Source organism: Piliocolobus tephrosceles, chromosome 1 (assembly GCF_002776525.5).
Source record: "Piliocolobus tephrosceles isolate RC106 chromosome 1, ASM277652v3, whole genome shotgun sequence".
In the NCBI taxonomy this organism is placed as follows: domain Eukaryota; kingdom Metazoa; phylum Chordata; class Mammalia; order Primates; family Cercopithecidae; genus Piliocolobus; species Piliocolobus tephrosceles.
The window spans coordinates 189,950,109-189,970,367 of NC_045434.1; the positions used below are offsets into that span (position 1 = coordinate 189,950,109).

The 20,259-nt window shown below is 54.1% G+C and overlaps 1 protein-coding gene across 2 annotated transcripts in view; it reads right to left on the reverse strand.

The window, feature by feature from the left end:
- The window catches only part of KIAA1522 (KIAA1522 ortholog), a 34,804-nt gene extending 16,220 nt beyond the window's left edge, over positions 1-18,584 (reverse strand). Inside the window, exon 1 of one of the 2 annotated variants that reach the window (XM_023232271.2) lies at positions 18,231-18,584. In XM_023232271.2, coding sequence (XP_023088039.1) covers positions 18,231-18,465 — 235 coding nt within the window. In that variant the 5' untranslated portion in view covers positions 18,466-18,584. Of the gene's footprint in view, positions 1-6,083; positions 6,260-18,230 lie in introns of those variants that run through there. The other variant, XM_031934397.1, reaches the window with a different exon arrangement.
- Between the last annotated feature and the right edge of the window lie 1,675 nt (positions 18,585-20,259).

Here is a 20,259-nt window from a genome sequence, read left to right on the forward strand (position 1 = left end):
AAAGGAAAACGAGCATAACAAACTTTCAGGTGGAGGTGCTTTATGGTTCTCAAAACACTTTCTCTTCTACTGTATCGCAGAACACCTAACAAGAAAGTTAAAAGGCAGGAGTAGTTTCCTTTTTACAAATAAGCACCAGGAGGCTCAAGGGAAAGTGACTAACTTGCTCAAGGTCATCCAACCAGGGAGTGGTTGAACCTGGGTCTCACTCCAACAACCTTAGTGATCCTAAGTCTGAGAAAGTTAATGGGTAAGGGAGGTTGAGGGGTGGGGGCACGACCTCAATCCCTGCCCAAAGAACGTGGAAGCACTGTACCCCACCTGTGCAGGAATCCCCCTCCTTCCTTCCCTTGGTGTCCAGCCCCACCCCAGCAGGGACAGAGCTGACAGGCCGGTTCTAAGGTAAATAATGGGGGGCAGGGAGTGCCCAGGGCAGGAAGGGGAGGAGCCCATCCCACGGGGTGCCCTGGGGGAACAGGCAGTAGTGCACGGAGGAATTAGCTACAATAATATTAATAAATGTCCTAATGAGTTTCTGGGCCAGTATTTGCTCCCAGCAATGACATAATAATCCCTTTCAGCCAAGGCACAATTCTAACTTTCCACAGCCCTTTCCTTAGTTCCTTCAAGGCATGATTATCCCCATCTTATGGATGCCAGGGGCAGCCACCACAGAGTAGGGAGAAGAGCGAGTGGGAATCAGGAGGTCTGGATTCCAGGCCTTGGATGAATGAATTGGCCTCTCTGGGCCTCAGTCCCCTCATCTGTAAGGTGGGACTAATACCCACCTCACAGAGTGCCTGGGAACCTTAAAGAAAGCCACACAATCTAGTGTAAACCCTGACCCCAAGGGTCAGAGACTTGCCCAAGGTCACACTGCCAGTAATGGCAAAGGCAGGATGTGAGCCCAACTCTGACTCATGTTCTCCTCATGCCACCAGCAGCCTCCTCTCCCCTCCACTCCAACTCTCTTCAAATCTCAAGTAGGGTTAAGGGCCATTAAGATAAGGTCTGATAAGGAACACTTGACATCAGCTCCCTATCTCTCCTTAGTGATACCCCTCCATCTGGCAGCCCTAACCCCTCAGTTTGGGAGGGAAGGGAATTCCAGGCCCAGACCAGATCTCACTGCCCTGAAGTGAGAAGTCCTAGGTTGGAGCTTGCATTTCCCCTTAATTGCAACATGATCCTGAGCCAGGCACTGTGCTTTTCTGGGCCTCAGTTTCTTCATCTGAGATGTGGTGGGGGTTGGAGAGATGATCTCCAAAGAGCCCTCACCATGGATGACTCTGCCCCTAGAAGGAAGGGGGGTCAGCGGTTCCCTGCTTTGAGTTGGGGCCTGGGGCAGCAAGGAGATTCTGCTTATCTCAGATCCCTCAGATCAAAGAGAGCTGGACCAGCCTCTTATCTGGAAGCCCAGGGCTCCCACAAGCAAGTCAGTTGGTCATAAGTCTCCCCACAAGAAAGGGGAGGAGACATGGGGGAAATGGAGGAGGGAGCCTTCTCCAGCTGTGGAACCTACCAAAGACCCCAGACTCCACGAAGTTAAACCTCCAGGTCTATCCAGGCACGGGGAGGGATGAAAAGAATTCCAGATGTTCTGACTCCAGCAGTCCCTTCACTCAGTCTCCCCATGTGCACGATGGGAACAATAAATCCAACCAGAAGGAGTGCCACGTGTGTAAGCTTGACCATGCAATGCGTGGGAACAGGAAGAGGGCAGGTCTTCCTAGGCTACCAATTCACACCCACCACCATTCCCCAACCCGCCCAGAACCAAGTGCCCAGCTAACCTGTGGAGGGGAGAGTTGGGTGGATCCCTGAATGCCAAGACCAAACACTCCTGGCAGGTTACAGTGTCTTTCCAGCAGTCAGGAGGCCTCACCTCATACACCTTCACCCTTCTCTATCTTCCAAGGGCATTTGATCCGAGGGATCAACCCTTCCTTGAGTCTTGATTTCCCCTTCCTACTTGCTCCCTCTCTAAGCGCTTGGAGGCTTTAATGCTTAGTCCTCAACCCCTAACCCTCCCCATAGTGCTTCCTCCACTAGTCCTCTCCACACAGTCCAAATCCCTGGGGGCTGCAGGCTTTCTCTGCCCAGAGGATGTGCAGGTACCTCCATCATAAGACGACACCCTTCTATTTGTAAATGGATGAAGGGCACAGGCTTTGTAATGTGACAGGCTTGAGTTTGAATCCAGATTCAGCTATCTCCTTGCTGTGGCCTTGAGAAAGTGACTTCACTTCTCTGAACTCCAGCTTCCACATCTCTAAAATGGGAGAATAGCCTGTGGCTTGTGGGACTGTTGGAGGACAAAGGACAAATGAATTAACTGATGTAAAGGGACGGCATAAGGCCTTATTTTTATCTTTGCTACCATCTCCCAGCCAAGCAGCCTCAAGCACAGAAGCCCACACAGCTCCCTCTGGCCCTTACTCTCAACATCTGGTTAATCCCAGGTCTTATCAATTCAGTTACTTCCTCCGAAGTCTCTGCAGCTGCCACTCCTCTCCACTCCCACAGCCCCCACCCTGTCCCCAGCTCTCACCTCATCACCTCTCCCCTGGATTACTGCAACAGTCTCTCAGCCTCCACTCTCACCACCCCACCCCTCAACCTGTCCTGCCTGCACCTGCCCCCACCCTAGAGCCATCTTCCTAACACCCCATTTTTGTAGACTCCTCTCCCTTGCTCAAACACCTTCACTGGCTCTCTATGGCCTGCAGACTCCAGACCTCTCTCCCTGCCTTGTACTCTCTCCCTCCTTCTCTCACAGACTAATGAAATGATTACTTATACTGGCACTTGAGTACTTAATACTCAAGCTCCAGTCCCCACCTGGGCCTGTCACAGCAGAGGCTGAGGCCGAGGATGACTTAGGATCCTCAGCACAAGTAAAACCAAAGGTACTGAGGTCTACATTCCCAATGGAACCTCAAGAAAAGGACCCTTGGCTACTTTTCCCTCCCACCTCCATGTTCAGTCTCAACTCCATTTGTTTTTTGTTTTTGAAATGGAGTCGCGTTCTTGTCACCCAGGCTGGAGTGCAGTGGCACAATCTCAGCTGGCTGCAACCTTCACCTCCTGAGTTCAAGTGATTCTCCTGCCTCAGCCGCCCAAGTAGCTGAGATTACAGGTGCCTGCCACCATGCCTGGCTAGTTTTTGTATTTTTAGTAGAGACAGGGTTTCACCATGTTGGCTGGGCTGGTCTCAAACTCCTGACCTCAGGTGATCCACCCACCTCAACCTCCTAAAGTGCTGGAATTACAGGTGTGAGCATCTGGCCCATTCATTTTCTTTTCTTTTTTTTTTTTTGAGACGGAGTCTCGCTCTGTCGTCCAGGCTGGAGTGCAGTGGCCAGATCTCAGCTCACTGCAAGCTCTGCCTCCTGGGTTCACGCCATTCTCCTGCCTCAGCCTCCCGAGTAGCTGGGACTACAGGCGCCCGCCACCTGGCCCACCACCTCGCCCGGCTAGTGTTTTGTATTTTTCAGTAGAGACAGGGTTTCACTGTGTTACCCAGGATGGTCTCGATCTCCTGACCTCGTGATCCGCCTGTCTTGGCCTCCCAAAGTGCTGGGATTACAGGCTTGAGCCACCGCGCCCGGCCTTCTTTTTTTTTTTTTTTTTGAGACAGGGTCTCACTCTGTCACCCAGACAGGAGTGCAGTGGCATGATCAGTTCACTGCAGCCTTGACCTCCCAGGCTCACATAATCCCCTCACCCCAGCCTCTCAAACTACTGAGACCAAAGGCACACATGCCACCATGCCCAGATAATGTTTTATTTCTTGTAGAAATCGGGGGAATCTCGTCATGTTGCCCCAAACTACTCTCGAACTCCTGGGTTCAAGTGATCCTCCCACCTCAGCCTCCCAAAATGCTGGGATTACAGGCATGAGCCACCTCACCTGACCTCAACTCCACGCCTTTGCGCACAACCATACCCCACAGCTGAAACAAATCCCTGGTTCTCTCATTTAACCAACAATTTAGGACTAATTTCAATCCTGTGGTTACTTCAAATACCAATTAGGACCATCTCCTCAGTTTTCTAAAGCTGACCCCAACCCAGAAGGCTTTTGATAAATAGCCTAGAATATTTCCTAGCCCCCACACTTAATTTCTGTGTTGTCTTGACATTGCTTTCTAATTTTTTTCAGAACGCCTTAAAGCTTGAGTTGAGCCATGAGTTTCAGCAGGAGCTAGAAGCTCACAAGTGTTGCTGGAAGCCCCAGGCCACTTCCTCAAGGGCCAGTAGGCAAGAGACTATAAACACAGCCTTCTTATCTTCTCTCTCCTCCATCACAAATGGTCACAAGTCTGGGCCCACAGTTAGTTCCTAGGAAACCATCAGATCGGAGCGACCATCAGAGGACAGATGAAGAGCCCCAGTCCTGCCCCTTCAGTGCAGATTCTATGAGACAGGTAGGCACAGTTAGGACTTTCAGGACTGCTGGAGCAGGGAGAGTGCTGGAAGGTCCTAGAGAGATTCTACCTTCTGAGAAATCCTCAAAGAGCCTAACTGAACTTAGTTAACCTTTTTCTTATTGTCATTTTGATTACATTACTACCGCAAACCACCATAGGCAAATGACCTTGGACAAGTCCCTCTTTCCTGGACCTCAGTCTCTTCATCCAGGAAATGGATAGCCAGAACGGTAAAGGTCCCAAGAAGTCACCTAGGACCCCTGATTTCATAGACAGGCCCCCTGTAGGAGCCAGGGTGATCCAGAGAAGTGAAAGGAATCTGCTCAAGGTCACCAGGGCCTATTCCAGAGCCTCATTGAGAGGAGAGGTCCCCTACTTCCCAGCCCAGGCTCTTTCCACCACCCCCTCCATGGAGCGATGAGATCATCAAGCTCCGGTTCGGAATCTCTAGGAATGTGGGCCACCCTGGGAATACACCCGTAGATTCTCCCACCACAGCAGGGCCCCCTTCACCCCACCTCCTCTGGGATTTCCTCACTCCCCCAGACCAACAGGTATCCCTAAGGTGCCAGCCTATGTTGAAGACCCTCTATCTTGGGGAGAGGGGAATGGAACCATCACCCTGCCCTTCCCCCATCTCTGGATTCACCAGTAAGAAAACTAGGCACTCTCGATAGCCCCTCCTTCAGCACCCCTCGGGGATACCCTGAACTGCCGTACTTGGGAGAAACAGGAATCCCATCTCCTGGGGTTGGAGGCCTTCCCCATTCCCTCCCCTCCCCCTTGGAGCCTGGAATGTGACCCGCGGAGGGATCCCGCAGCAGCCGGCAAGGGCTGCGTTCCAGCTCGGTGGCTGCATTGAAAGGGGAAGATGCGGCGGCGACCTCGGGGACCGCGGGGACGGGGGACGGGGGAGGCGGGGAGAAATCGCGGTGGCGCGGGTGGGGGCAGGGAGCGAGCCAAGAAAACCAGTCCGACTCCCGATCGCGCCAGATGGAGGCGGTCCCGAGCCTCCAGCCCCGGGTTTCCAGCTTCCCCCTTCCACCTTTGTCTCCCCTCCCTCCTACAAACTTTCAGCCTTCAGCCTGTTGGGGGCTAAGATCTGGGGAATAAGCATGTGTGTTCGAGTGCCTTAGGGTCTGCTGTGAGCCTGAGTGCGAGTCCGGTTGGTTGTGCAGTTACGAACCTGTGTGTACATCTGTGTGCCTAAGACGCTGGGCAACTGTACCCACATGACCGATGTGTGTGAACGACTGTGCCTCTGTGTCTGGATCTGCGCGTAGGTGTAGCTCGTGTGGCTGTGTAAACCGCATGCATAGGTATACATGTACCTGTGTCTCAGGCACTGTGCGTCCCACTGCGATGGTACGAGGGTGTGGGTGTGATGGTGTATGTGATCCTGTGTCTGCGTGTCCGCACATCTGAGTGGGTGTTGTGCCTGTGACTGTGTAAACTGCGAACATGTTCGTGTGCCCGCCGATGGGTATTACCGTGTACGTGTGTCTCCGTGTGCCTGTGAGGGGTGGGGTCTGCGCGGGGATTCCCGACCCCCCACACTCACTCTAGGCCCCGGGAGAGGGCAGCAGCGGTGGCGACGGCCGCAGCAGGGACCCTCCTCCCTGCCTGCCCCGCCCCCACCCCGGCCCCTACCTGCCGGCCTCTTCGCCGACCGCCCGAACCGCCAGAAGCTGCGGACCCGGGGACCGCTGGGGGCCTTCCTCTTGTGGTGTGAGTTGCCCATGGCGGGCGCTGGAGCCGGCGCGGGAACCCAGGCGCGGCCCAGCCAGCCCGGCCGCCGGGCCCGCAGCCCCGGGAGGGAGGCAGCGAGACTCGCGGGCGGGCACCGCGGGCGCCCCCAGCCCCAGCGCGACCACGCCCCCGAGCTCTGCGGCCAATGGCCAGGCAGGGGGCGGGACCGGAGGAGGGGCGGGGCCTGGCTCGCATCCCGTTGGCTCCGCCCTCCCGGGACCTGGGAGACCTGCTGAGCCGCCCAGCCTAGGGCGCACAAGGGAAGGCCGGGCCAGTCCAGGTGGGGCAGGTGGGTTGCCCGCTCTTTCAGCCCAGAGGCTACCTCTCTGAGGAGTGCAATGGAGCTGGGAAAACGCGGATCCGGAGCCCTGCTGCAGCTAGAGTCCACGAGCCACCTCCCCATGAGTGTCACGTGCCTGTGTGTACAAATGTATCAAACTGACTGTATTTCTGTAGTTACAGTGTTCAAAATAGTAGCACCCTTTTACTTAGTGTTTACTATGTGCCAGGCTCTGTGCTAACCGCTTTCGTGCATTACTTCATTTTATCCACAAGACAATTGTGTAAGGTAGATTTTTTTTTTTTTTTTTTTTTAGACCAAGTCTCACTCTCGCCCAGGCTGGAATGCAATGGCACGATCTCGGCTCACTGCAACCTCCGCCTGCCGGGTTCAAGCGATTCTCCTGCCTCAGCCTCCCGAGTAGCTGGGACTACAGGTGTGCGCCACCACGCCCGGCTAATTTTTGTAATTTTAGTAGAGATGGGGTTTCACCATGTTGGTCAAAAGGCTGGTCTCAAACTCCTGACCTCAGGTGATCTGCCTGCTTCGGCCTCCCAAAGTGCTGGGATTACAGGTGTGAGCCACCCCACCCGGCCTGTTAAATATTTTTTTAACCAGCCTGGCCAACATGGTGAAACCCCGTCTCTACTAAAAATACAAAAATTAGCCAGGCATGGTGGCACACACCTGTAATCCCACCTACTCAGAAGGCTGAGGCAGGAGAATCACTTGAACCCAGGAGGTGGAGGTTGCAGTGAGCCAAGATCACACCACTGCGCTCCAGCCTGGGAGACAGAGCAAGACTCTGTCTCAAAATTGTGTGTGTGTGTGTGTGTGTGTGTGTGTGTGTGTGTGTGTGTTTCTTTAAAAAGGCCAGGTGTTGTGGCTCACACCTGTAATCCCAGCACTTTGGGAGGCCAAGGCGGGCGGATCACTTCAGGTCAGGAATTTGAGACTAGCCTGGCCAACATGGTAAAACCTCATCTCTGCTAAAAACACAAAAAATTAGCCAGGCATGGTAGCTCATGCTTGTAATCCCAACTACTTGGAAGGCTGAGATGGAAGGATCGCTTGAACCTGGGAGGCAGAGGTTGCGGTGAGCCAAGATCGTGCCACTGCACTCCAGCCTGGGCGACAGAGTGAAAAATTAAAAACGGAGACATGCAAAGCCTTCTAGACTGCCTGGGGCTCCCACCTCTGTGTCCTCATCACAGGTGTCCTTGTGCTAAGGGACCTGCCCAGGGCCCCACTGCCTGGGCTATGACTCTTCTTTACCATAACTTCTGCCCTGTCTCTCCAACTAGAGGCAGCATGGTACAGCAGAGAGAGCACTGGGCTGGAAGTCTAGAGCCCTCCATTGTAAGCCCCACATGGCTTATCCTTCCTGCAACTGTAATAAGCCCCTCCACTACACTGTGCTGCCTCTTATGGCTCCAGCACACCCTCTTCCCTCCCTGCAAAATGGGAGAGTCAAAGCTAAACCCACCTCTCTCTGAGGCCCTTCTCTTGCTAGAGTCTCAGGTTGACAACAGTGCAGTCCTTGAAAGGCTGGCAAGTTATTCACCCATAGAAAATATTCATTGAGCATACAATGTGTACCAAGCTGCGTGTACAGAGAAAACGGTTCTAGTGTCAAAGCTATCTGCTAGCCAATTCCCTGAATTTATATAGATAGGGAAACTGGAGCCCATAAAAAGGACGGTTAGTACAGGGACGCAGAGGGAATACCCCAGGGTAAAGTCTAAATTTCTTGGCATGAATTAAGTGAGGACAGGTATGTGAAGAGGCTCAAAGGATGTTTGAAGTGTGGCAGGTACCTTGGCCTTCACAGGAAGCCTTGGAGGAGCTGCCCCCGCCTACCAGTTCAGCCTCATCTCCGACCTCATCTCTGAGATGAGAATCTCCTCCTTCTCAGAACTACAACCACACAAAACTACTTTTCACCCTCCGGCACACAACTCCAGGCCTTCACATCTGCCATCCCCTCTTCCACCTTGGCCTGAGAGGTGCCTTTTCATTCTCAATGCCCTGCTCTACATGCTGCTCCTCCATGAAGTCTTCCTTGTACCCCTTCTTCCCCCAGCTCAGTGCTTCCTTACTGAAGGCCCCACAGACAGTAGTGCTGCCTTCTGATACAGTACTGATCACACCCCAGGGCTCCCCTGCACCCCATGTTCACCATCCCAGCACTTGCCTTCAGACAAGAGTTTCAGTATCTGCCTTTCCAACCAGAACAGTTTCCTCAAGAGCAGGGATTGTCTGACTCCTCTTAGTAACCCCAGGCTCAGCACATAGTAGGTGTACATATGTGTTTAATAGAAACTGGTGGAGGTGGAGATGGTGGGGCTTGTAGATTAGCTGTAGTAGCGACGGTGACGCTTGCATACTGACGGAGGTAGTGATGATAGCACATAAATACTTTCACTGCAAAGGCAGTGCTAGCTCCAGGATCCTGTGGGAGGAGTACTGCCCACTGCCAAGAACACAGGAGAGGCTAGGCTAGGACTGGTGGGAAGAAGTAGGTGGTATGGAAGACATATGGACCAGAACTCCAGGAACCACAAGAATGAGCTGGAATGCCTCGTGACCCTCTTAGAAAATGGTGGGGAAGGCTGGGCACAGTGGCTCACGCCTGTAATCCCAGCACTTGGGAGGCAGAGGTGGGCGGATCACCTGAGGTCAGGAGTTCGAGACCAGCCTGACCAACATGGTGAAACCCCATCTCTACTAAAAATACAAAATTAGCCGGGCATGGTGGCGGGCGCCTGTAGTCCTGGCTACTTGGGAGGCTGATGCAGGAGAATTGCTTGAACCTAGGAGTCGGAAGTTGCAGTGAGCCGAGATCGCACCACTGCACTCCAGCATGGGCGACACAGCGAGAGTGTCTCAAAAAAATAAATAAATAAAAGGGGCCGGGCGCAGTGGCTCATGCCTGTAATCCCAGCACTTTGGAAGGCTGAGGCGGGCAGATCACAAGGTCAGCAGTTTAAGACCAGCCTGGTTGGCCGGGCACGGTGGCTCAAGCCTGTAATCCCAGCACTTTGGGAGGCCGAGACGGGTGGATCACGAGGTCAGGAGATCGAGACCATCCTGGCTAACATGGTGAAACCCCGTCTCTACTAAAAAAAAAAAAAATACAAAAAAACTAGCCGGGCGAGGTGGCGGGCGCCTGTAGTCCCAGCTACTCAGGAGGCTGAGGCAGGAGAATGGCGTAAACCCGGGAGGCGGAGCTTGCAGTGAGCTGAGACCCGGCCACTGCACTCCAGCCTGGGCGATAGAGCGAGACTCCGTCTCAAAAAACAAACAAACAAAATAAAAACATAGAGTGCTGGCCGGGCGCGGTGGCTCACGCCTGTAATCCCAGCACTTTGGGAGGCCGAGGTGGGCAGATCACGAGGTCAGGAGATCGAGATCATCCTAACTAACACAGTGAAACCCCGTCTCTACTAAAAACACAAAAAATTATCCGGGCGTGGTGGCAGGCACCTGTGGTCCAAGCTATTCGGGAGGCTGAGGCAGGAGAATGGTGTGAACCCAGGAGACGGAGCTTGCAGTGAGCCGAGATCGCACCACTGCACTCCAGCCTGGGCAACAGAGCGAGACTCTGTCTCAAAAAAAGAAAAGAAAAGAAAGAAAAAAATTAGCTGGGCATGGTGGCAGGTGCCCGTAATCCCAGCTACTCGGGAGGCTGAGGCAGGAGAATTGCTTGAACCCAGGAGCTGGAGGTTGCGGTAAGCAGAGATCGCACCACTGCACTCCAGTCTGGGAAACAAGAGTAAAACTCCATCTCTAAAAATAAAAAAGAAAATGCTGGGGAAGACCTCACTTGGCTAGACTTGGAGGATGGGGTGTCCTAAGCAGACAGGAGGCCTCACTTCGTATTCTCCCCAGCAGGAGCCTCCTGGGAATCACGCACTTTGCTACAAGATTCAGGGTTTAAATCCTTTGTGGGCTGAGCTGTCTCTATGTACCCTTCCATGCCAAGCACAGAGTTGGGCACCCTGTGAGTGGGCTGACAGTCCTTTAATGAATCAGCCCCTCAGGACGGTAGAGTACAAGGGCATAGAGTACAGTGGGGTATAACTAACAATGGGGGAGACGGACAGAGATTTCACTCCTCCTGCCCCAGGAAGCTGCAGGAACTTGGCTGACTCCCCCAAGTCTGCCAACGGGCTGGAGGTGGCCTTGGGGTCTGCACAAGGAAGGTGTGTGTCCCTGTTCCTCTAACCCCGCCATGTTCACTGTGGCCCAAATAACATACAATGCTTCCTCTTATTCATTTTCTTTAGCATGTGACAGGCCATGAGCAGCTGAAACAGCTTTGAGGGTCTGGAGAGAGAGGGATTTCCAAGGAGCAGGTGCTGAGGGGAGGCTCTCACTCTGCCCTCTGCTGACAAGAGAATGCAGATTTTTGGGGTCACAGGGCTTGGCCACCGCAGTTCAACCCTGGCTAGGAGCCATGCTTCAGGGACTGTCGGGAGGGTACAGTGTGGAGAGAACACACTGACTGAGAGCCCCTTTCAGGCCCAAGGGGAATTTCCAAGAGAAGGGTGAGGGAGAGACAGCTGGAAGGAGCCCCTGAAGGTGTTGAGGGGAGGGCAGGGGAGACTCCCTTGGCCTTGCTTCCTTCTCAGCTCTTCCCACCCCTGGCAGAGGCACCTCTGTGGGACAGGATTTTCCATTTGAAGTCTGAACAAAGGAGTGAGGAAGCTGAAGGCCTGACAGTGTGGGCTTTTCTTCTGCCTCTGACACTAGATGGCCATGTGAACTTGAGCAAGTCACTTCCTCCTCTGGGCCTCAGCTGCCCCGTCTGTATGTACCATGAGGGCTCCCTATGACATCTCGAGCCATGAGCTCTGAGAGTCTAGGATCCAGAGATGCCCATCTCTGGGGGCCCATACTGGAGCATTACCTATCACCCAAGGCCACTTAGCCAGGCCTTGTGCTGGCCAGGGCAGAGGGAAGTGTCTGTCAACCCAGTCTTTGCCCTTCAGGTATTCAAAATAGTGAGGTACAGCAATCCCTGGATCCCATGGAACCCCAGATAGCCAGCTGGTCCCAAGCCCCTAGCATCTGCCTTGCCTGACGCCAGTGCCACAAACCCTTCAATCCCAGCTTCCTTTCATCCTTCCATTTTAGCTCAAGTGCCACCTCCCTGGGGAAGCCATCATTGACCTCCCTCAGTGATTGCTGTGCTTCCTCTTATCACACGTTTTAACCCTTAATTACTTGTTCGGCATATTTTTCCCCCTACACACACACTCGTTGTGAGGTTCATGAGGCCCAGGACTTTGTCTCTTATTCATCCCTAGGACAGTGCCTGGTATATAACACTTAGGAAATATTTGTGAAATAAGTGAGTGAGGCTCCCTCTCCCGTCTGGACCCTAAGAAAACAATGTCCATCCTCTCACAGTGGTCTGAGGGAGACAGAGCAGCCACCCTATCACACTCTTTATTTTTTACATTTCTGGGAAGCCGAAATGTCACATTCTTGAGAAACCCCAAACTCCTCTGGGGAAACCACTCCCCTATTGGAGGTATCCCATAGCAGAGGGAACTCAGCCCCTATTACATTGGTCCAGGCCCCAGGTAAGGACACTGAGGTGCCCTTTACCCAAGAAGAAAGTGGCTGGAAAAGCATATATTGCCCAACCCCAACTCTCTTAAGCACTTTGCTCTAGGGTCTGGGGACAATAATTTCCCTGGGAGTATCGCAGAGATGACACTGACACCAGGCCCTGAGGGCTGAATAGGAGTTCACTGAATAGCGAAGTGAAGGGGAGCATATCCCAGGCAGGAGAAGCAGCACGGGCACTGACACAGAAGGGGAAAACACATGGAGTGTTGACTGATGGGCAAACAGATACCATCCTGACCTCAGAAGGGCAAGGTGCCCACGACCCCAGAGACTTGACTCTCACTTTGCTTTGGAACTATCTAGGCCCCTTCCTCAGCAGACAGAAATGACATTGTTCATAAGGGACTCTTCTTACCCACCTTCCTTTTGAGTTTTGAATGAAACTGTCGCCCAGTTGAACTCCTGTTGCCCAGGCTGGAGTACCGTGGCGTGATCTCAGCTCACTGCAGCCTCTGCCTCTTGGGTTCAAGTGATTCTCCTGTCTCAGCTTCCCAAAGGCGCCTGCCACTACGCCAAGCTAATTTTTGTTTTTTGTTTTGAGATGGAGCTTTTTGCTCTTGTTGCCCAGGCTGAAGTGCAATGGCATGATCACAGCTTACTGCAACCTCCGCCTCCTGGGTTCAAGCTATTCTCCTGCCTCAGCCTCCCGAGTAGCTGGGAATACACGTGCGGGTCACCGTACCCGGCTAATTTTTGCATTTTTAGTACAGATGGGGTTTTGCCATGTTGGCCAGGCTAGTCTCGAACTCCTGACATTAGGTGATCCCCGCCCACCTTGGCCCCCCAAAGCACTGGGATTACAGGCGTGAGCCACTGTGCCCGGCCATAATTTTCGTATTTTTAGTAGAGACAGGGTTTCGCCATGTTGGCTAGGCTGGTTTTGAACTCCTGACCTCAAATGATCCACCCGCCTCAGCCTCCCAAAGTGCTGGGATTACAGGTGTGAGCCATTGCGCCGGCCACCTTACCTACCTTCCTATTACATGTAGGCCACTGGGTCTCAGTGTCTTATCTGGCTGGCTGGAGGTCAGCTCTCCTTTCCTGGACACAGCTCCCATCTCCATGCCTAGCCCCCAGCCTCTACAGGCTTACTCCCTCAGCCCATTCTCAAACCCACAGAATCCTAGAACTGGCAAGTCTCAGAGGTCATTAAACCCCAACTTTGTTGGCCAGATGCGGTAGCTCACGCCTGTAATCCCGGCACTTTGGGAGGCCAAGGCGGGCGGATCACAAGGTCAGGAGTTTGAGACCAGCCTGGCCAATATGGTGAAACCCTGTCTCTGCTAAAACTACAAAAATTAGCAAGGCATGGTGGCACGTACCTGTAGTCCCAGGATGAAGCAGAAGAATTGCTTGAACCTGGGAGGCAGAGGTTGCAATGAGCCGCCATCTCACCACTGCACTCCAGCCTGGGCAACAGAGCAAGACTCCGTCTCACAAAAACAAACAAACAAACAAACAAAAAACTATCTTTGTCAAGACAGGGCATGTCTGGTCCAAAGAGGGGCAGGACTTACCCAAGGTCATACAACAGAGCAGAACTGAAACTGAGGGTTCTCTCCACAACTCCATGCCATGAAAGGGCAGTCCTCCCTGAGTGGCCAGAGGGAACTTGGAGAGGCCACAGTGAACTGACTGGAGTTAACATGGGGCTAAGACAGCTAGGCCTGGCAGGGTGGCTCTCAAATTCTCAGTATCAGAGCCATGCCCACTCCCACCCCTCAGCCGCTGCCCACTGCACAAGAGAAACCCTCAAGAGGACTATATACCCCTTTCCCCAAAACTGGTTTTGTCTAAGACTCTAGAGAGGTCACCCCCCTCCAGAGTCAGAAACACAGCCATCATCATATAATTTTCTTCGTAGAGCGTGGCCTCTGGAGGCAGACCAAGTGGCTCCATCATTGTGACTCTGTGAACCTCACTTCCACATAGATGGGGACCTTGCCTGTCTGGTCCTCCAGCATTCGTATCACCTTGAACAGTGCCTGACACTACAGAGTAAAGCATATGTCTTCTTCAAATAAATGAAGCTGAGTGACCTTGGACTACTTATTCTCACCCCTTTTTTCTCACCTGCAAATGGTGGTAACTGTCCACCTCCCAGGTTGCTGTAAAGACATAGGAAGACTTTGATGAAAATGCCTGTCCAGGGTATATATAGCACATAGCAGCCTTCCTGTTACTTCTCTTCCCATTCAGATTAGCCAGGACCCTGCCCTCCTTCCACAGGCTGCTTGCCTCCTCCAGAAAGCCTCCCCTGATGATCTGCTGGGCTCCAGTCCTGGCATCTGTCCCAGAAACACTTCCTACCCACACACTTGTCTAGAGTCCCCGTGATATTTCTGGAAGATATGGATTCCTGTTTGTTTTCGTGTTTTTTTTTTTTTTTTTTTTTTTGAACTTTTTGTTATGTCTGAGTCCTCCTGTGGGACAAGGGTGAGACTCTACCCTCTGTGAATCCCCCTCAATCATCATCATCATCACGGTATGTTTTCCAAACATGGATCATGGTGAACTCAACTAATGCCCAAGTCTTCAGCAGCATAACAACAGCAGAAACCTGCTGCCAGCTGCACCATGCTCCACAGTTCACAATGCAGTTGCATGTCTGTTAGGTTATTTGATCCTGGAAAGGCCCCTATAAAGCCAGGATTTATTATCCCTATTTTACAGATAAGGAAACTGAGGCTTGGAGGGGAGAATAACCTGCCAGCATCTTGTAGCTTGAGAGGGGCAGACCAGGGCAGCAGAGTTGTCCTTTTTTTTTTTTTTTTTTTTTTTGTGCGGCCTAGTCTCACTCTGTTGCCAGGCTGGAGTGCAGTGGTGCAATCTCGCCTCACTGCAACCTCCGCCTCCCGGGTTCAGGCGATTCTCCTGCCTCAGCCTCCTGAGTAGCTGGGATTACAGGCACACGCCACTACGCCTAGCTAATTTTTGTATTTTTAGTAGAGACAAGGTTTCACCATGTTGGTCAGGCTGGTCTCGAGCTCCCGACCTCATGATCCACCCACCTTGAACTACCAAACCGCTGGGATTACAGGCGAGAGCCACTGCGCCCAGCCAAGCAAAGTTATTCTTAGGCCCAGAGCCCATTCCTTCCAGACTGGGTCCTTAGAGCTCAGGTGACTAACCTTAGTCATAGCAACCCCTTGCATTTCTATAGTGACTTCTCTTCAATACAATTTTCTTTCTTTTTTTTTTGGAGTCTCGCTCTGTTGCCCAGGCTGGAGTGCAGTGGTGCAATCTTGGCTCACTGCAACCTCCGCCTCCCGGGTTCAAGCAATTCTTCTGCCTCAGCCTTCCGGGTAGCTGGGAGTACAGGTGCACGCCGCCACGCCCGGCTAATTTTTTGTATTTTAGTACAGACGGGGTTTCACCGTGTTGCCCAGGCTGGTCTCAAACTCCTGAGCTCAGGCAATCTGCCTGCCTTGGTCTCCCAAAATACTAGGATTAGAGGCGTGAGCCACCACACCCAGGCTTTAATATAATTTTAATATGCTCTCTTGTGAGAATCTGGGTGAGACAGAAAGGTCACAGCCCCATCAAGGCAATGTCCAGCCAGAGGATTCCCCCATTCTTCCCCACAAGACAGTGGTGGAGTCAGGGAGCCCACAGAGAAGTTGCTCATCCTACATCATGGGGCTTGCTAGTAGCTGAGCCAGGATTTAAACTCTCATCGGCCTGACTCTGATACTCCCCCCACTCTATCAAGTTCCCTTACTTCTCTCTGGGCCATTTCCCATCTGTAAAGTGAGTTGAACAAGAAGATCTTCCAGTCTTACCTGCTGTTCTATGTCCTTGGGAGAGTCATGAAAACAGTCCCCATTTTTGAGGCAGATGATTTGAGTTTAAATCCCAGTTTGGTCAAATCAGTCACTCACTGTCCCTGAGCCTCAATTTTTTCATCGGCAAGTGAGATCTTGACATATTCAGACTAATCAATAAATATCAGACTTCCTCTCTTCTTCTAAGTCTGTGCAGGGTAGCGAGGTCAGCAAGGGAATCGTGGAAGACTGGTAAAACTCCATGACAAGCTCAGTTTTTCCATCTTAAAGTAGGAGAGTCAGATTAGAGGAATCAAGACCTGCCTCTTGTAGGTCTTTGAGTCAGAGATTAGAATGGAGGAAATAATGACTTCCCCAGCAAAATCCCTCACCTCCTAGGAATCTCCTGTGTATCCCTCCTCCCCACCTCTCCCAATCTCCATTCTGAACATTTTCCGTGAAAGAGTTAAGCCTTCTGCAGGCTTCCCCTTCCTGGCCAGCGTTGCCAGTGGAGATTAGAGGGATCAGATTTATTTCTCTTAATAAACAGAAAAGAAGTTGTGCCAGGCAGGTGACAAGGAAACAATTGCAATAATAGGAGGCTGGAGTAAAAGGGAACAGGACTTCCTCCAGTCGTACCCAGGTCCACCTCCAGACCTGGGGAAACAACAGCCGGGGCAAGGAGGTGTTGCCCATGCACGTGGGCTCAAATCAGGCCGACATGCTGCCCAGAAAGCCCAGAGCCACCTGATACCAAACACAAGGCGAGAAGGAGGCCTGGTCACTGACCCAATGACCCCAAACCCAGGTTGTTGGAGCAGTGACCTACAGGCTCAGCTCTTCCAGCCCCCTGCCTCCCAGGCTGGTCTCCCAGAGGAAAGGTCCACTGCCCTGGAGTATACACTGCTAGTCCACTAGGCTTCTGCCTGCCAATTCTGACAGTCTGACCACAATCCATCGTGCTGCAATGCCCTCTTGAATGAGATGGGGATGACTTCAGACTGAATCCCAGTGGGGCAGCCCTGGGACAGACTCCATGTCCTGTTGGGACTGCAGAGCCTTTGGAAACATCTCTCACCCAAATCCAATCCTCCCTCAGGGTTTGGCCCAGTCACCCCAGCCTCAGCACCCTCACTTCTATTTGTGGCTATGCCGCAGGGAAGCAGGGCCCTTATCCAAAAGGAAGATCAGGCCGGATACAATCACACAAAAGGCTTTCCACCCTCTTCCTGACCCCTAAAGTGTTCCTTATAACTCTCCCAGAAGAGGTGGTTAAAGGACACTGGGAGGATAAACACAGGCAGAATGGGATGGGCCCGCACAGCCGGCCATTTCCTCACCTCCAGCACTGCAGCAGCAGTCTAGGAAAGGTGGACTTCCCAGGACAGCAAACCCCAAGGGAGCTCCACCCTCTTGCAAAGACTCAAGCCCTCCCCACCAAAAGGAAGACAGAAACAGGGAAATGAGGGAAGGCCCAAGAAAGGAGCTGAAAGTGATCCCAGCAGGGATGGGCCAGGTCGGCTTCCCCGCCTTTCAGGCTGCCCATCCAGGCCAGAGGAGGAGCCCAGGGGCTCAAATTCAGAAAGACTGAGAACTAGCTGTTGAATTTTAAGTACCCACCCCAGCCCAGGTACAGCCTCTCTATTGAGCTTGGGCCTCAGTTTCCCCCATCTGTAAGCACGCTTCTGACACTGGCATATTTCTCCAGGGCTGGAAGAAGGAGTGATGGGGAGGGGCGGGTTGGTTCACCTTGGTGAGCTCACTACCCCAGGAGGTGATGTTTGTGGCCTGGCCCGGGTGAGCGTGAGGAAATTGGCCCAGGTGGGAAAAGCCAGCACTGTTAAGAAACTAAGGCAGGGCACACTGTGCTCCATGCGGGGTCCTTTGCGGGGCTGGAAATCCAGATCCAGCTGGAGCTGAAACTCTTTGTGAGTGCGGTTGACCTTCCAGACCCAGAGGGTCCCCACCAGAGACCCAAGGCCACCTGTCTCTCCCATTGGCCACAGGCCAGCGTTAAGTCTCTGACCCCCTGACTCAGCAGAGGGCAGAACCTGGGTGAGCCTGGGGGAGGGGGAATCGCCTCACCGCCCTGGATTCGGGCTGCCAGCACTTCCTGCTCTGCCAGGGGATCCCTGGCCCGGCCAGGGGTCCCCTCCTCTCAGAGCGAGGCAAGACTGGGTCTGGAAAGTGCGGAAGGCAGCGCAGGGTGGAGGTGCTCGGACTCAGTCCTGGCCTCTTAGTTCCCCAGCACCAGTTCCTGGGGGTCACCCCCCTCCAACACGCCGCGCGCGGACCCCCAGCAGAGCCCCCGCGGCCGCACCCACGGCGCCGCCCCGCGCTCAGCCCAGGTGCCGACCGCCTTACCTCGGCCTTTGCCCTTGGCCCTCTTGGCCTTGTCCTCCGCCTTCTTGGCCCGGGGGGCGGCCGGTTCGGCGCCCTCGGCCCCCGCCGCCTTCTTCTTGCGCCGCTTGCCCCGCAGCCAGCTGAAAGCGCGGCGGAGGCCGGACGCGCCCGAGCGGGACTTCTTCCTGCGCGGGGGACCGCCCGAGTTCCCCGGCTCCTCGGCCGCAGGTGCGGCGGGGGGCGCGCGGGCCGCCATGGCAGGCGGGGGCGGAGCGGGCGGCGGGTCAGGCCCCCTGCGGCGCGGCGCCCATGCCGGGGGCGGCCGCCGGGGATGTGCGCCCGGAGAAAAGTTTAGGCGGCGGAGGCCGAGCGGGCGCGGAGAGCGGGCGGCGGAGCGGCGCGGGAGGGGCCGGCCGGGCGGCGGGCGGGGCGCAGGCCGGCGGGGAGGGAAGAAGCGGGGCGGGAGCGGCCGCGGGGCGGGAGCGGCGCTGCCTGCGGCCCCTCCCCGCCTTCCCCTGGCCCGGCGGAGGGCGAGGTCTGGTCCCGCGAGGAGGGGGTCCAGGGAGCCCGGGGTCGTGCCCCCCGCCGGGGCCCGAGAGGGCGGGTCGTGGGGCCGCCCGGGAGGGGGCGGCACTGAGGTTCAGTCCCGCAGGGGGCACCGCGGGAGGTCCGTTCGGAAGAGGGTGTTATGGGTTGGGGACGGGAAGGGGAAGGGCGCAGAAAAGGGGGAGTTAGAGGCTGGGGTTGGACCCCAGGAGTCTTGGTATCCCAAGTTTGGACAGGGAATAGACAGGGGATTCTGGAATATTTTTTCCTGGAATAAGGAAATTTGGAGAACTCCTTCCAAGCCCCGACAGTGTTGGGGGGCTTGCGCCAAGAGTAGAGGCTTCAGACACGTCCAAGACCTGTGACCCGCAGTGGGCATTTCCCTCACATCTGCTGACTAGAGTGGCCTCCTCTCTCTTTACTGCACCTTCCCCCCAGGCTGCAACCATCTTCGGTGTGCAGCAGGGGCCCAGGCGCCCTGTATTCCTGCCTCACCCTTTGGTGGCAGGGATGAGGATAGTCCTTCCTCCGTTTAAACTTGGACTAGGCTTTGAGGCCCCAGGGCACTCCTGCCTGCACCAGGAGTTCCCACTGAGATGCTCAACACTAATTAGGGTTGAACTCTGGGCAAGTGAGAGGCGTGACTGGGAGGCTGGTAGGAAAGAAAGCCTTGAAGAATCCTGAAATTGCTGTGCTCATTGCCTCCAGGCCTCTGGCTCTATTACAGCTGACCAAGCCCTTTTATATCATCTGATCCCACGACAAGAGAAATGGAGGCCAGAAGGGGACAGTGATTGCCCACGAACACAGGTGGTCAGTGGCAGAGGAGCCAAGATGAGCATCTGGGTCTTGTCTCAGCCTGGTCCGAGGCTTCAAACCCTAAGGGCCAGAAATTGCACTGAGGGCCAGCTGTAGGTTCAGTACCCTTGAACCCCCTCCCTCAGTCCCCAGAAGAGCCTTGTGATGTCCATACCAGTGGGGTGACCAGAATCACCTAATCTGACTCTGGTCACACGGCTTTCTCTTGGTCCTGGTCTCCACCAGGGCAGGGACCCATTTGTCTGGGCCACCCAGCGCAGTCAGCCCCAGCAAACTGTAGATAGCACTCACCATGACATTGCAGGATTACTAGAGTGCAGTGGGATCTCCCTGAGTCCCCAGGGGCTCAGCTGTGGTGAACCTGGGGGCTCTGGTCCATGCTGGGCCTCCGTTTCTTGTCTAATCACCATTCATTCAGATCCAGCCCACAATCCCAGAGCACCCGTTCTGGATCAGGAACCAGCCCTGTACTCTGAGTGCTCTTGGCCCAGCCTAGCACTAATCCTAAGAACCCAGCCTCTTCCTCTGTTAGTTGGTGAGGAAAGGAAATGTAGGGAAGGCAGTTTTCAAGGGAAAAGTGTTACAGATGCCAGGCACGGTGGCTCAGGCCTGTATTCCCAGAACTTTGGGAGGCCCAGGCAAGTGGATCACCTGAGATCAGGCGTTCAAGACCAGCCAGACTAAC